Source organism: Oncorhynchus tshawytscha, unplaced genomic scaffold, assembly GCF_018296145.1.
Source record: "Oncorhynchus tshawytscha isolate Ot180627B unplaced genomic scaffold, Otsh_v2.0 Un_contig_1390_pilon_pilon, whole genome shotgun sequence".
Taxonomy (NCBI): domain Eukaryota; kingdom Metazoa; phylum Chordata; class Actinopteri; order Salmoniformes; family Salmonidae; genus Oncorhynchus; species Oncorhynchus tshawytscha.
The window spans coordinates 30,001-45,885 of record NW_024609756.1 but is presented as its reverse complement, the minus strand read 5'-3'; the positions used below and the strand labels follow the sequence as shown (position 1 = coordinate 45,885).

Sequence of the window (15,885 nt, the reverse complement as noted above, 5' to 3'; positions counted from 1 at the left end):
GGTTGGGAAGAGGAATGTTAGTCAGGGGTTGGGAGGAGGAATGTTAGTGAGGGGGTTGGGAGGAGGAATGTTAGCCAGGGGTTGGGAGGAAGAATGTTAGCCAGGGGGTTGGGAGGAAGAATGTTAGCCAGGGGTTGGGAGGAGGAATGTTAGCCAGGGGTTGGGAGGAGGAGGGAGGAAATGTTAGTCAGGGGTTGGGAGGAGGAATGTTAGTCAGGGGGTTGGGAGGAGGAATGTTTGAGGGGGTTGGGAACAGGAATGTTAGTCAGGGGTTGGGAGGAGGAATGTTAGTCAGGGGGTTGGGAGGAGGAATGTTTGAGGGGGTTGGGAGGAGGAATGTTTGAGGGGTTGGGAGGAGGAATGTTAGTCAGGGGTTGGGAGGAGGAATGTTAGTCAGGGGGTTGGGAGGAGGAATGTTAGTCAGGGGGTTGGGAGGAGGAATGTTAGCCAGGGGGTTGGGAGGAGGAATGTTAGTGAGGGGTTGGGAGGAGGAATGTTAGTCAGGGGTTGGGAGGAGGAATGTTAGCCAGGGGGTTGAGAGGAGGAATGTTAGCCAGGGGGTTGAGAGGAGGAATGTTTGAGGGGGTTGGGAGGAGGAATGTTAGCCAGGGGGTTGAGAGGAGGAATGTTTGAGGGGGTTGGGAGGAGGAATGTTAGCCAGGGGGTTGGGAGGAGGAATGTTTGAGGGGGTTGGAAGAGGAATGTTAGTGAGGGAGTTGGGAGAAGGAATGTTAGTCAGGGGGTTGAGTATTCTAGGGTTTTGACAAAGTTAAAGGGTCACCATAGGAAATATCCCCTCAATCCAAACTGAATAGGAAAGATAGGCTTATGTATTATATCCAAGTTAATTTAGAGTTTACCCAAGAGAACTGTACCCCACCTCCACAACTCACCAAAATGGAAGGTTTAACTAACTGTAAATTGCTGTTCGACAAGGAGTCATGAGGCAGTAATTTGTAGTGAGAGGGGGTGAATAGGGATGGAGGACGGAGGTGAGGGGGATAGGGGGCAGACAAGCAGAAAGAATGCAGGGAACAACCAAGTCCTTGTTTCTGAAAGAGCTCCCAAGTCACTCTGTGTCTTAGAGTTGGGGGGGCCTTGTGTAACTCCCACAAGGTTACACACACACATATACAGACACACACACGAAGACAAATACAGATACACACACCAGGGTTTCTGTTAGCTGGCAATTGACTGCTTTTGTCCTTTTTTGTTGCCGATAAATAAAACTGTTGCCGGGCAGAAATGACAAGGAGAAAAAAAATAATCCCATAGTTGTTTTATTAATCTGAAGGAAATACATTTGACCGTCATGCTTATCGGTCTATAGGTAATTTGCATAATTTAGCGGAATTAAATTGGCCTGTGTGTATTTTCATTGGTCATCGCGTATCTTATTTATCCAACACAACTATCACACGCGCACAGCATTCAGAGACTATTTTGAGAGGGATTTCTCCTGCATCTCCTCGGCTGGCTGCTGCCGGAGTAAAACATGCTGTTAGTAAACCCATTCATTGCGCCAAAATGCTAAATGCAATCACGTGTTAAACACAGTTTTGGTGCACGATTAAAAAGAGCTATTTTTATTTCTCAACTGGTAGTTGAAGCGCGCCTCCCATTCACCATTCAGGTGCAGGTGACAGGCTAAGAGCGCTTCCTTCACCCCTTTACAATGTGAGCCGGAGGCAGCGTGCACTCTGAAAATACTTCATTGTTTGAAACCTGAATGTTTTATTTCATATTATGAAGCATGTGTTACCTTGCTTCATAAGGAGCCTGTAGCCAAAATCTGACCGTGGAAACGTGGAGGCAAATATTTTATAAAGAGTTACTAGCGCGGCGCGTGAGTTTCAAGTTTGGCGACGCTTCAAATGTATCTTATCATTTCTACAAATTCCGCGTGTCGGTTCTGATTTTCATATGCGCATTTTTGTGTTTAATGTCAATAATAACCCTCTCGTTTCTCAAAATCATTGTCACGTGGTTAATCATAAAAATGCTACAAATCTTAAAAGTTCAAATCACCAGAATCTGTTACATGGACACATTGATACACTGTGATACAGCCTCTGTTACATGGACACATTGATACACTGTGATCCAGCCTCTGTTACAATGACTGCCTAGGAACTGTGGGTTAACTGCCTTGTTCAGGGGCAGAAGACAGATTTTCACCTTGTCAGCTCAGGGGATCCAATCTTGCAACCGCACAGTTAACTAGTCCAAGGCTCTAACCATTGTACTCCACGAGTAGCCTGCCTGTTACACAAATGCAGTAGAAGCCAAGGTAAATTGCTAGCTAGCATTAACCTTATCTTATAAAAAAACAATCAATCATAATCACTAGTTATAACTACTAATCCAGGTTAGCAGGCAATATTAACCAGGTGAAATTGTGTCATTTCTCTTGTGTTCATTGCACGCAGAGTCAGGGTATATGCAACAGTTTGGGCCGCCTGGCTCATTGCGAACTAATTTTCCACAATTTTACGTAAGTATGACATACATTGAAGGGTGTGCAATGTAACAAGAATAGTTAGACTTAGGGAAGCCACCCGTTAGATAAAATACCGAAGGGTTCCGTATTTCACTGAAATAATAAACGTTTTGTTTTCGAAATTATAGTTTCCGGATTCTATCATATGAATGACCAAAGGCTCGTATTTCTGTGTGTTATTATGTTATAATTAAGTCTGATTTGATAGAGCAGTCTGACTGAGCAGCAGCAGGCCCGTAATCATTTCGTGCGTTTTGCCAGCAGCTCTTCGCAAGCACAGCGCTGTTTATGACTTCAAGCCTATCAGCCTAATGGCTGGTGTAACCAATGTGAAATGGCGAGCTAGTTAGCTGGGTGTGCGCTAATACTGTTTCAAACGTCACTCGCTTTTAGATTTGGACTAGTTATTCCCCTTGCGCTGCAAGGGCCGCGGCTTTTGGAGCGATGGGTAACGATGCTTCGAGTGTGGCTGTTGTCGATGTGTTCCTGGTTCGAACCCAGGTAGGGGCGAGGAGAGGGACGGAAGCTATACTGTTACACTAGCAATACTAAAGTGCCTATAAGAACATCCAATAGTCAAAGGTATATGAAATACAAATGGTATAGAGAGAAATCGTCCTATAAATATATATATTAACTACAACCTAAAACCTCTTACCTTGGAATATCTCATTTTTTATTTTATTTTACCTTTAACCAGGCAAGTCAGTTAAGAACACATTCTTATTTTCAATGACGGCCTAGGAACAGTGGGTTAACTGCCTTGTTCAGGGGCAGAACGACAGATTTGTACCTTGTCAGCTCGGGGGTTTGAACTTGCAACCTTCCGGTTACTAGTCCAACGCTCTAACCACTAGGCTACCCTGCCGCCTCATGTTAAAAGGAACCACCAACTTTCATATGTTCTCATGTTCTGAGCAAGGAACTTAAACGTTAGCTTTCTTACATGGCACATATTACTTTCTTCTCCACACTTTTTTTGTGCATTATTTAAACCAAATGTTTCATTATTTATTTGAGGCTAAATTGATTTTATTGATGTTTTATATTAAGTTAAAATAAGTGTTTATTCAGTATTGTTGTAATTGTCATTATTACAAATAAATTAAATTAAATATTTTTTTAATCGGTCGATTAATCGGTATCAGCTTTTGGTCCTCCAATAATCGGTATCGGCGTTGAAAAATCATAATTGGTCGACCTCTATCTGAAACCCTCCACAGCTATTTTAATTAAAAGAAGCTCATGATCCTCCATTCCTCTGTGGCCCATTAGAGCTTCCTGGTCGTTTTGAAGGTGCTCTGTTTAGAATGTTGTTTTCCCACCAATTGCATTTTGGCAAATGTTTGAAAACTACGTTTGATTGGCTGCTTCATTACATGAGTTGAATGCTCTGTTCAGATGAATTACCGTCATCTAAATGTGATTGGCTGTTGCACTGTGAGTGAACGGCCTCATGGCTTATGCACCCAATGAGAGTGGCCCAATGAGAGTGGCCCGATGAGAGTGGCCCAATGAGAGTGACCCAATGAGAGTGGCCCAATGAGAGTGGCCCAATGAGAGTGGCCCAATGAGAGTGGCCCAATGAGAGTGGCCCAATGAGAGTGGCCCAATGAGAGTGACCCAATGAGAGTGACCCAATGAGAGTGACCCAATGAGAGTGACCCAATACATATATTATATATATGGGTGTGTATATATATATATATATATTTATAAATGGCCGTTAAATTAAAATCTTCCCATTTTCCTAACAGAAACCCTGACACACACTAGAGAACAAATTCACTTTATGACTGAAACCTGTAATCATCCCCAAATCTCCTCTCTTTAACCCCCCCACCCCCACCCACATCCCCCCTGTAACTCACTCATCCAGTTGGTCCTCTGGTGGTGGGTTGGTGTCAGCATACAGGTACTTGTTCATATCCACCGGCCTGACCCCCTTCCTCCCCCTGGGTTTGGGAGCCTCCGGCTGGGGCCCCTGGGGGTCGGGGTCTGGGACTAGGTCTGGGTCCTGGTCGGGCTCGTCAAACGGGTTGTACTCTGTGTGCGAGTGTGTGTTGACTTCGTCCTCGTCGAAGGGGTTGGAGGGTTCCTGGACATAGTAGGCCTCTGGGTCCTGTCGGAGGGTGAGGGAGGGGGGCAGGGAGGGGGGTCCTGTGACAGAGAGAAAGGGCAAGAGAGAGATGGGTCAATATTATCTTAGCTGTCTGTCTGTCTGTCAGTATTCTGCTTTACTGACAGAATACATAAACGCACAGGATTCACAATGCTACGTGACATTTCTTGACATCTCGACAGCAACAAAAGGGTAACATTTAGTTTGCCAGGCACTTTATAAACAACCTCAGAACAATAAAATAAATCTTTCAACAACTATGTCAATAAACTTGGATTGAAAACACAATATAAAATATAAATATAATATAGGATAATAAATCAGTCTTTGATGTCGACCCCATAATAATGTACACCTACATTATGTGGACACCCCTGTCCCAATGCATAGTGCCAACTGTAAAGTTTGGTGGATGAGGTATAATGTACACCGACATTATGTGGACACCCCTGTCCCAATGCATAGTGCCAACTGTAAAGTTTGGTGGATGAGGTATAATGTACACCGACATTATGTGGACACCCCTGTCCCAATGCATAGTGCCAACTGTAAAGTTTGGTGGATGAGGTATAATGTACACCGACATTATGTGGACACCCCTGTCCCAATGCATAGTGCCAACTGTAAAGTTTGGTGGAGGAGGAATAATGGTCTGGGACTGTTTTTCATGGTCCGGACCCTTTTGTTCCAGAGAAGGGAAATCTTAACCTCACAGCATACAATGACATTCTAGACCATTCTGTGCTTCCAACTTTGTGGCAACAGTTTGGGGAAGGACGTTCCCTGTTTCAACATGACAATGCCCCTGTGCACAAAGTGAGGTCCATGCAGAAATGGTTTGTCGAGATGGGTGTGGAAAAACTTGACTGGCCTGCACAGAGCCCTGACCTCAACCCCATCAAACACCTTTAGGGATGAATTGGAACGCTGACTGCGAGCCAGACCTAATCGCCCAACATCACTAATGCTCGTGGCTGATTGGAAGTAAGTCCCTGCAGCAATGTTCCAACATCTAGTGGAAAGCCTTCCCAGAAGAGTGGAGGCTGTTATAGCAGCAAAGGGGGGCACAACTACATATTAATGCCTATGATTTTGGAATGAGTGAGATGTTCAACTAGCAGGTGTCCACATGCTTTTGGCCATGCAGTGTAAATCAAACTGCTAAAACCCCTAGTCCCTTATAGACAGGTAGACATACAGTACAGAGAGAGACAGAACAGGTAGATAGAGGTCAAAGGTCAAGCCTACCATCATCATCATCATCACCGAACGGGTTGAAGTGATTGGTGTGTTCCAGATGGGAGGGGTCATCAACATCATCAGCCGGATCTTCGAAGGGATTGGAGCAGAGGGCAGGGGGCGTGTCCTGATCCTCCTCCAGGAAGTTCAGCTTACTGATCAGCTCTGTCGCCATGGGAACCAAAAAAATGCAGGAACGAAAGAACAAATTTAACAAAACAAAAACAAACAGACAAAAAGTAAGGAAAACAGTTCAAACTAGCAGAAGAAAACGAGATGAAACATCCTCACAACCAAAAACCCCGATGAAAGTGTCAAAATGAAGACAAACATACAGAAATGAAAGGGGACAAAAAAAATCTGCACTTTGGAGTGAACCACTCGAGTTCATTTGGTTTCCAGAAGTATTCCTTCCTTCTGGTAAAAGGTGACTGGTTAATGCCTGTCCATCTCTGTCTAGCTTCACTACAGTTGGAGTCCAGTGGGGGAATTCAGCAGAGATTGATGGAACCGGGTTGCCATGAGAACCACTAGTGCAGGCTGGGAGGTGCTACAAGTTCAAGAGATTCATCTTCTTCCTCATCAAGACAACAAAGACTGTCTAGGTTGTGTGTGTGTTTGTGTGTGTCCGTGTCTCAACAGTGTGTGAGAAACAAAATGCTAACTGTGTGTACTTCTGAATGTGGTATGTGAGCGTGAGAAAGTCTATTGCCAGAGTGAGTGAGATGATGAGCGAGTGTGGTGTGTGTGTGTGTGTGTGGTGTGTGTGTGAGAGAGAGTGTGGGAGAGTGTGTGTGAATACGTAGTGAAGTGGTAGTAGCTGATAAGGTGTGGTATTTCTCCTGCTGCATTCTGGGCCATATTAGGCCATCATTGTCACAAGTGGCAGCAGCATTGTGTGTGTGTTGTTTTCTCTATGGTGACAAAGCAACACCATAAACGAGGAATATGACTGATCATTGGTTCACTACAAATTGCAGACAAAAGGGGGAGGTTCAGGGTTCGGGGGCTTGGACACCAAGAGGGCAAACTGAAAAAGGAATGAAAACCAGCCAATGAAAACCAACCAATGAAAACCAGCCAATGAAAACCAGCCAATGAAAACCAACCAATGTACTAAACGAAATCTGAAGTGCAACACGAGAACACCAGGCAACACGACTACATCACCAATGGTACAGAGAGGGGGAGAGAGAGAGAGCTAGGGCAGTAGAGAGAGAGAGCTAGGGCAGTAGAGAGAACTAGGGCAGTAGAGAGAGCTAGGGCAGTAGAGAGAGCTAGGGCAGTAGAGAGAACTAGGGCAGTAGAGAGAGAGAGAACTAGGGCAGTAGAGAGAGAGCTAGGGCAGCAGAGAGCTAGGGAAGTAGAGAGAGAGCTAGGGCAGTAGAGAGAGAGAGAGCTAGGGCAGTAGAGAGAGAGAGCTAGGAAACTAGAGAGAGAGCTAGGGCAGTAGAAAGAGAGAGCTAGGGCAGTAGAGATAGAGAGAGCTAGGGCAGTAGAGAGAGAGAGCTAGGGCAGTAGAGAGAGAGCTAGGGCAGTAGAGAGAGAGCTAGGGCAGTAGAGAGAGAGAGAACTAGGGCAGTAGAGAGAGAGCTAGGGCCGAGAGAGAGATAGAGCTAGGGCAGTGGAGAGAGAGCTAGGGCCGTAGAGAGAGAGAGCTAGGGCAGTAGAGAGAGAGCTAGGGCAGTAGAGAGAGAGAGCTAGGGCAGTAGAGAGAGAGCTAGGGCAGTAGAGAGAGAGAGCTAGGGCAGTAGAGAGAGAGAGCTAGGGCAGTAGAGAGAGAGAGCTAGGGCAGTAGAGAGAGAGAGCAGAGCTAGGGCAGTGGAGAGAGAGCTAGGGCCGTAGAGAGAGAGAGAGCTACAGCAGTAGAGAGAGCTAGGGCAGTAGAGAGAGAGAGCTAGGGCAGTAGAGAGAGACAGCTAGGGCTAGAGAGAGAGAGCTAGGGCAGTAGAGAGAGAGAGCTAGGGCAGTAGAGAGAGAGAGCTAGGGCAGTAGAGAGAGCTAGGGCAGAGAGAGCTAGGGCAGTAGAGAGAGAGAGAGAGCTAGGGCAGTAGAGAGAGATAGAGCTAGGGCAGTAGAGGGAGAGCTAGGGCAGTAGAGAGAGAGAGGGCTAGGGCAGTAGAGAGAGAGATAGGGCAGTAGAGAGAGAGAGAGCTAGGGCAGTAGAGAGAGAGAGCTAGGGCAGTAGAGAGAGAGAGAGCTAGGGCAGTAGAGAGAGAGAGCTAGGGCAGTAGAGAGAGAGCTAGGGCAGTAGAGAGAGAGAGCTAGGGCAGTAGAGAGAGAGAGAGCTAGGGCAGTAGAGAGAGAGAGCTAGGGCAGTAGAGAGAGAGAGAGCTAGGGCAGTAGAGAGAGAGAGAGAGCAGTAGAGCAGAGAGAGAGAGCTAGGGCAGTAGAGAGAGAGAGCTAGGGCAGTAGAGAGAGAGAGCTAGGGCAGTAGAGAGAGAGAGCTAGGGCAGTAGAGAGAGAGAGAGCTAGGGCAGTAGAGAGAGAGATAGCTAGGGCAGTAGAGAGAGAGAGAGGAGAGAGCTAGGGCAGTAGAGAGAGCTAGGGCAGTAGAGAGAGAGCTAGGGCAGTAGAGAGAGAGAGAGAGCTAGGGCAGTAGAGAGAGAGAGAGCTAGGGCAGTAGAGAGAGAGAGCTAGGGCAGTAGAGAGAGAGAGCTAGGGCAGTAGAGAGAGAGAGAGCTAGGGCAGTAGAGAGAGAGAGAGCTAGGGCAGTAGAGAGAGAGAGCTAGCTAGGGAGAGAGCTAGAGAGAGAGAGAGAGCTAGGGCAGTAGAGAGAGAGAGCTAGGGCAGTAGAGAGAGAGAGCTAGGGCTAGTAGAGAGAGAGCTAGGGCAGAGAGCTAGGGCAGTAGAGAGAGAGAGAGCTAGGGCAGTAGAGAGAGAGAGCTAGGGCAGTAGAGAGCTAGGAGAGAGCTAGGGCAGGAGAGAGAGAGAGCTAGGGCAGGAGAGAGAGAGAGCTAGGGCAGTAGAGAGAGAGCTAGGGCAGGAGAGAGAGGGCAGTAGAGGGGCAGGAGAGGAGAGAAACTAGGGCAGTAGAGACAGAGCTAGGGCAGGAGAGGGAGAGAGAGCTAGAGAGAGAGAGAGCTAGGGCAGGAGAGAGAGAGAGCTAGGGCAGTAGAGAGAGAGAGCTAGGGCAGTAGAGAGAGAGAGCTAGGGCAGTAGAGAGAGAGAGGGCAGTAGAGAGAGAGCTAGGGCAGGAGAGAGAGAGAGCTAGGGCAGAGAGAGAGAGAGCTAGCAGTAGAGAGCTAGGGCAGAGAGAGAGGGAGAGAGCTAGGGCAGGAGAGAGAGAGCTAGGGCAGTAGAGAGAGAGAGCTAGGGCAGTAGAGAGAGAGCTAGGGCAGGAGAGAGAGAGAGAGAGAGCTAGGGCAGTAGAGAGAGAGAGAGGGCAGAGAGCTAGGGCAGGAGAGAGAGAGAGCAGTAGGGCAGGGCAGTAGAGAGAGAGCTAGGGCAGTAGCTAGGGCAGTAGAGAGAGAGAGCTAGGGCAGGAGAGGGAGAGAGAGAGCTAGGGCAGGAGAGAGAGAGGGCAGTAGCTAGGGCAGGAGAGGGAGAGAGAGAGCTAGGGCAGTAGAGGGAGAGAGAGCTAGGGCAGGAGAGGGAGAGAGAGCTAGGGCAGTAGAGAGAGAGAGCTAGGGCAGTAGAGAGAGAGAGCTAGGGCAGGAGAGAGAGAGAGCTAGGGCAGTAGAGAGAGAGAGAGCTAGGGCAGGAGAGGGAGAGAGAGCTAGGGCAGTAGAGAGAGAGAGCTAGGGCAGTAGAGAGAGAGAGCTAGGGCAGCTAGGGCAGGAGAGGGGAGAGAGGGCAGGAGAGGGAGAGAGACTAGGGCAGTAGAGGAGAGAGAGAGCTAGGAGCTAGGCTAGGGCAGGAGAGGGAGAGACAGCTAGGGCAGTAGAGAGAGAGAGAGCTAGGGCAGTAGAGAGAGAGAGGGCAGGAGAGGAGAGAGAGCTAGGGCAGTAGAGAGAGAGAGAGCTAGGGCTAGGAGAGGGCAGGAGAGAGAGAGAGCTAGGGCAGGAGAGGGAGAGAGCTAGGGCAGTAGAGAGAGAGAGAGCTAGGGCAGGAGAGAGAGAGAGAGCTAGGGCAGGAGAGGGAGAGAGCTAGGGCAGTAGAGAGAGAGAGCTAGGGCAGGAGAGGGAGAGAGAGCTAGGGCAGGAGAGAGAGAGAGCTAGGGCAGGAGAGAGAGAGAGAGCTAGGGCAGTAGGGCAGGAGAGAGAGAGAGCTAGGGCAGGAGAGAGAGAGAGCTAGGGCAGGAGAGAGAGAGAGCTAGGGCAGGAGAGAGAGAGAGCTAGGGCAGTAGAGAGAGAGAGAGCTAGGGCAGGAGAGAGGGCAGAGAGAGCTAGGGCAGCTAGAGAGAGAGAGCTAGGGCAGGAGAGAGAGAGAGCTAGGGCAGTAGAGGAGAGGGAGAGAGGGAGAGAGAGCTAGGGAGAGAGTAGAGAGAGAGAGCTAGGGCAGGAGAGGGAGAGAGAGCTAGGGCAGTAGAGAGAGAGAGCTAGGGCAGGAGAGGGAGAGAGAGCTAGAGAGCTAGGGCAGCAGAGAGAGAGAGCTAGGGCAGGAGAGGGAGAGAGAGCTAGGGCAGGAGAGGGAGAGAGAGAGCTAGGGCAGGAGAGGAGAGAGAGCTAGGGCAGTAGAGAGAGAGAGCTAGGGCAGTAGAGAGAGCTAGGGCAGTAGAGGGAGAGAGAGCTAGGGCAGTAGAGGGAGAGAGAGCTAGGGCAGTAGAGGGAGAGAGCTAGGGCAGTAGAGAGAGAGAGCTAGGGCAGGAGAGGGAGAGAGCTAGGGCAGGAGAGGGAGAGAGCTAGGGCAGGAGAGGGAGAGAGAGAGCTAGGGCAGGAGAGGGAGAGAGAGAGCTAGGAGAGGGAGAGAGAGAGAGAGAGCTAGGGCAGGAGAGGGAGAGAGAGCTAGGGCAGGAGAGGGAGAGAGAGCTAGGGCAGTAGAGAGAGAGAGCTAGGGCAGGAGAGGGAGAGAGAGAGCTAGGGCAGTAGAGAGAGAGAGAGCTAGGGCAGGAGAGAGAGCTAGGGCAGAGAGGAGAGAGAGCTAGGGCAGTAGAGGGAGAGAGAGCTAGGGCAGGAGAGGGAGAGAGAGAGCTAGGGCAGGAGAGGGAGAGAGAGCTAGGGCAGGAGAGAGAGAGAGCTAGGGCAGGAGAGAGAGAGAGCTAGGGCAGGAGAGGAGAGAGCTAGGGCAGGAGAGGGAGAGAGAGGGAGAGCTAGGGCAGTAGAGGGAGAGAGCTAGGGCAGGAGAGAGAGAGAGGAGAGAGAGAGAGAGAGCTAGGGCAGGAGAGGGCTAGAGAGAGAGCTAGGGCAGTAGAGAGAGCTAGAGAGCTAGGGCAGGAGAGGGAGAGAGAGAGCTAGGGCAGTAGAGAGAGAGAGAGCTAGGGCAGTAGGGAGCTAGGGCAGGAGAGAGAGAGAGCTAGGGCAGTAGAGGGAGAGAGAGCTAGGGCAGGAGAGGGAGAGAGAGAGCTAGGGCAGGAGAGGGAGAGAGAGCTAGGGCAGTAGAGGAGAGAGAGCTAGGGCAGGAGAGAGAGAGGGCAGGAGAGAGAGAGAGCTAGGGCAGGAGAGGGGAGAGAGGGGCAGGAGAGGAGAGAGCTAGGGCAGGAGAGGGAGAGAGAGAGCTAGGGCAGGAGAGGAGAGAGAGCTAGGGCAGGAGAGGGAGAGCTAGGGCAGGAGAGGAGAGAGAGCTAGGGCAGCAGAGAGAGAGAGCTAGGGCAGCAGAGGGAGAGAGAGCTAGGGCAGTGGAGGGAGAGAGAGCTAGGGCAGGAGAGGGAGAGAGAGCTAGGGCAGGAGAGGGAGAGAGAGCTAGGGCAGGAGAGGGAGAGAGCTAGGGCAGGAGAGGAGAGAGCTAGGAGAGAGAGAGAGAGAGAGCTAGGGCAGGAGAGAGAGAGAGCTAGGGCAGGAGAGCTAGGGCAGGAGGGAGAGAGAGCTAGGGGAGTAGGGCAGAGAGAGAGAGAGCTAGGGCAGAGAGAGAGAGAGCTAGGGCAGGAGAGGAGAGAGTAGAGAGAGAGAGCTAGGGCAGGAGAGGAGAGGGCAGAGAGAGAGAGAGCTAGGGCAGGAGAGGGAGAGAGAGAGCTAGGGCAGGAGAGGGAGAGCTAGGGCAGGAGAGGGAGAGAGAGCTAGGGCAGGAGAGAGAGAGAGCTAGGGCAGCAGTAGGAGAGAGCTAGGGCAGGAGAGAGAGAGAGCTAGGGCAGTAGAGAGCTAGGGCAGGAGAGGGAGAGAGGGCAGAGAGAGAGAGCTAGGGCAGGAGAGAGAGAGAGAGCTAGGGCAGAGCTAGGGCAGAGAGAGAGAGCTAGGGCAGGAGAGAGAGCTAGAGGAGAGAGAGCTAGGGCAGAGAGAGGAGAGGGCAGGAGAGAGAGGCTAGGGCAGAGAGAGAGCTAGGGCAGGAGAGAGAGAGAGCTAGGGCAGGAGAGGGAGAGAGCTAGGGCAGGAGAGAGAGAGCTAGGGCAGTAGAGAGAGAGAGAGAGAGAGCTAGGGCAGTAGGGCAGTAGAGAGAGAGCTAGGGCAGTAGAGAGAGAGAGCTAGGGCAGTAGAGAGAGAGCTAGGGCAGTAGAGAGCAGTAGAGAGAGAGAGCTAGGGCAGGAGAGAGAGAGCTAGGGCAGTAGAGAGAGAGCTAGGGCAGGAGAGAGAGCTAGGGCAGGAGAGGGAGAGAGAGCTAGGGCAGTAGAGAGAGAGAGCTAGGGCAGGAGAGAGAGCTAGAGAGAGCTAGGGCAGTAGAGAGAGAGCTAGGGCAGGAGAGAGAGAGCTAGGGCAGCTAGGGCAGTAGAGAGAGAGAGCTAGGGCAGTAGAGAGAGAGAGAGCTAGGGCAGTAGAGGGAGAAACGAGAGTTAGAAAGAACAAGACAAAACGGGACAGAACAACAGAACGAGAACAGAGTGAGAACGAGTGAGAAAGAAAAAGAGAAAAGGTTGAAAGTTGAAAACAGAAAGACCTTGGGAGGGAGACTGAGCGCTGCTTGGCCTTTTACTAGCCAGCTTTAGGAAGTAGTCCTCAGGGTCTCCGGCTAAGCAGCTGAGAGCATTGAGCTGGTTTACCATCTCTGAAAACAACCAGGCCAGAGAGCAGGAAGGGAGGAGAGCAGTGAGCAGAGAGAAAACATACAATACACACATATATTCAGAGAGATTATATGTGTGTTAGGTAGTAGAATATCATATATGTTGAAGCCTAAGAGAGTACATATATTCAGAGGTTATATGTGTGTTAGGTAGTAGGATATCATATATGTTGAAGCCTAAGAGAGTACATATATTCAGAGGTTATATGTGTGTTAGGTAGTAGAATATCATATATGTTGAAGCCTAAGAGAGTACATATATTCAGAGGTTATATGTGTGTTAGGTAGTAGGATATCATATATGTTGAAGCCTAAGAGAGTACATATATTCAGAGGTTATATGTGTGTTAGGTAGTAGGATATCATATATGTTGAAGCCTAAGAGAGTACATATATTCAAGAGAGTACATATATTCAGAGGTTATAGAGAGTATATATTCACATATATTCAGAGGTTATATGTGTGTTAGCATTTACATTAATGTGCTACTACCTAAGAGAGCACATATACAAGTAACTGTCAAAATAAAGGAAACACCAACATAGTGTCTTAACAGGGCGTTGGGCCACCAGGAGCCAGAACAGCCTCAACGTGCCTTGGCATTAGACTCTACAAGCATCTGGAACTATAGAGGAATGGCAACACCATTATTCCACGAGGCATTACATCATGTGGTGTTTTGCCAAATGGTGTTGGAAAACACCGTCTCAGGCGGCGCCCCAGAATCTCCTACAAGTGTTCAATTTGGGTTGAGATCTGGTGACTTAGACGGCCATGGCATTTAGTCAACAATGTTTTCATGCTCTTCAAACCATTCAGTGACCACTCGTGTCCTGTGGATGGGGGCGTTGTCATCCTATGGGGACATAGCCAAGATAGACAAAATAATGACCTGTTCAGCATTTTTATACCTAATGGGATGTTAATTGATTAATTAACTCAGGAACCACACCTGTGTGGAAGCAGTTTTCAATATACTTTGTATCCCTTATAGTGTTTCCATTATTTTGGCAGTTACCTGTATATGACAGAACATAGTTGTGTTAGCTTTGGTAGCAACGCTGGGGCTTAGAGACAACATATATTCAGAGTCCTGTGTGTGTGTGTGTGTGTGTGTGTGTGTGTGTGTGTGTGTGTGTGTGTGTGTGTGTGTGTGTGTGTGTGTGTGTGTGTGTGTGTGTGTGTGTGTGTGTGTGATATAGCACATATATGTAGAAGGTTAAGAGAGCATATATATTCACAGACCCGTGTGTGTGTGTGTGTGTGTGTGTGTGTGTGTGTGTGTGTGTGTGTGTGCGCGTGTGTTTGATATTGAATATACCTAGCCATATGTAGAAGGTTAAGAGAGCACATATATATTCACCAAGTCATTGTTAGCACATACTGTACATGTTAAGAATAAGAGAATGCATAGACACTAATAGAACCCTGTTAACGTTGCCTTGCTGGCACAGCTAATACACACGTATACTGAACACAAATATAAAAACACAACAAGCAACAACTTCCACGGTTTCACTGAGTTAAAGGTCAAATAAGGGAATCAGTCAACTGATATGAATTCAATAGGCCCTAAATCTATGGATTTCACATGACTGGGCAGGGGGGCGCAGCCAATCAGAATGAGGTTTTTCCCCACAAAAGGGATTTATTACAGGGAGAAACACTCCTCAGTTTCATCAGCTGTCCGGGTGGCTGGTCTCAGACCATCCCGCTGAGGTGAAGAAGCCGAATGTGGAGGTCCTGGGCTGGCGTGGTTACACAAGGTCTGTGGTCATAAGGCCGGTTGGACATACTGCCAAATTCTCTGAAACAACTTTGGAGGCGGCTTATGGTAGAAAAATGAACATTCAATTCTCTGGTAACAGCTCTGGTGGACATTCCTACAGTCAGCATGCCAACTGTACGCTCCAGGAAAACTTGAGACATTGTGGCATTGTGTTCTGTGACAAAACAGCATATTTTTTAGAGTGGCCTTTTATTGCCCCCCAGCACAAGGTGCACTTATGCAATGATAATGCTGTTTAATCAGCTTCTTGATATGCCACACGTCAGGCGGATTAATTATCTTGGCAAATGAGAAACGCTCACTAACAGGATTGCAAACAAATTTGTGCACAAAATAAAGAGAAATAAGATTTTTGTGCGTGTGGAAAATTTCAGTACATATGTAAAGTCTAAAAGCACACATACATTCATAGACAGTAGCGGTATCTGCAGGGGGGACTAGATATATAGATATACAATAATTTATTCTTAGCTGACTTACCTAGTTAAATAAAGGTTACATTTAAATAAATAAAAATATACACACTACTGGTGAAATGTAGCCAATAGCATTCCAGGTGAAGCTGGTTGAGAGAATGCCAAGAGCGTGCAAAGCTGTCATGAAGGCAAAGGGTGGCTACCGCATCTGCCGCTACAAATCACTAGCTTGGCTAACTAGCATCTTCAGTTAGTTAGCTTGGCTAACTAGAATCTTTAGTTAGTCATGCTAGCACTATGCTACCGCATCTGCAGCTACAAATTACTAGCTAGGCTAACTAGCATCTTTAGTTAGTCATGCTACCGCTATACTACTACCGCATCTGCCGCTACAAATTCCTAGCTAGGCTAACTAGCATCTTTAGTTAGTCATGCTAGCGCTATGCTACCGTATTTGCCACTACAAATTACTAGCTAGGCTAGCTAGCATCCTGGGACTGATCTAGGTTGAAAATACTCAGGTTAGAATACAAATAATTCCACAAGAAAGCTTTTGAATTTTTTTTTCATATTAATGGGACTAGCGCCGATGCTAACTAGCATCGCTGAACCCATTGTTTAGAATTATTCACCATTTTTGCAAAGAGTTGTGGGATACTAGAATCCTCTTGTCTTAACCTTTGTTATGTACAACCTAGGGACTAAGGCAGTGTTTCCCAAACTCAGTCCTCGGGACCCCAAGGAGTGCACGTTTTGGCCCTAACACGACACAGCTGATTCTAA

At 48.4% G+C, this 15,885-nt stretch overlaps 1 protein-coding gene across 1 annotated transcript in view; it reads right to left on the bottom strand.

The window, feature by feature from the left end:
• Positions 1-15,885, bottom strand: part of ehbp1 (EH domain binding protein 1) — a gene marked incomplete at its 5' end in the record, with an annotated part of 277,887 nt that overhangs the window by 244,885 nt on the left and 17,117 nt on the right. The window contains 3 exons of the mRNA XM_042317637.1: positions 4,375-4,663; positions 5,874-6,029; positions 12,771-12,878. Coding sequence (XP_042173571.1) covers positions 4,375-4,663; positions 5,874-6,029; positions 12,771-12,878 — 553 coding nt within the window. The remainder of the gene's footprint in view (positions 1-4,374; positions 4,664-5,873; positions 6,030-12,770; positions 12,879-15,885) is intronic.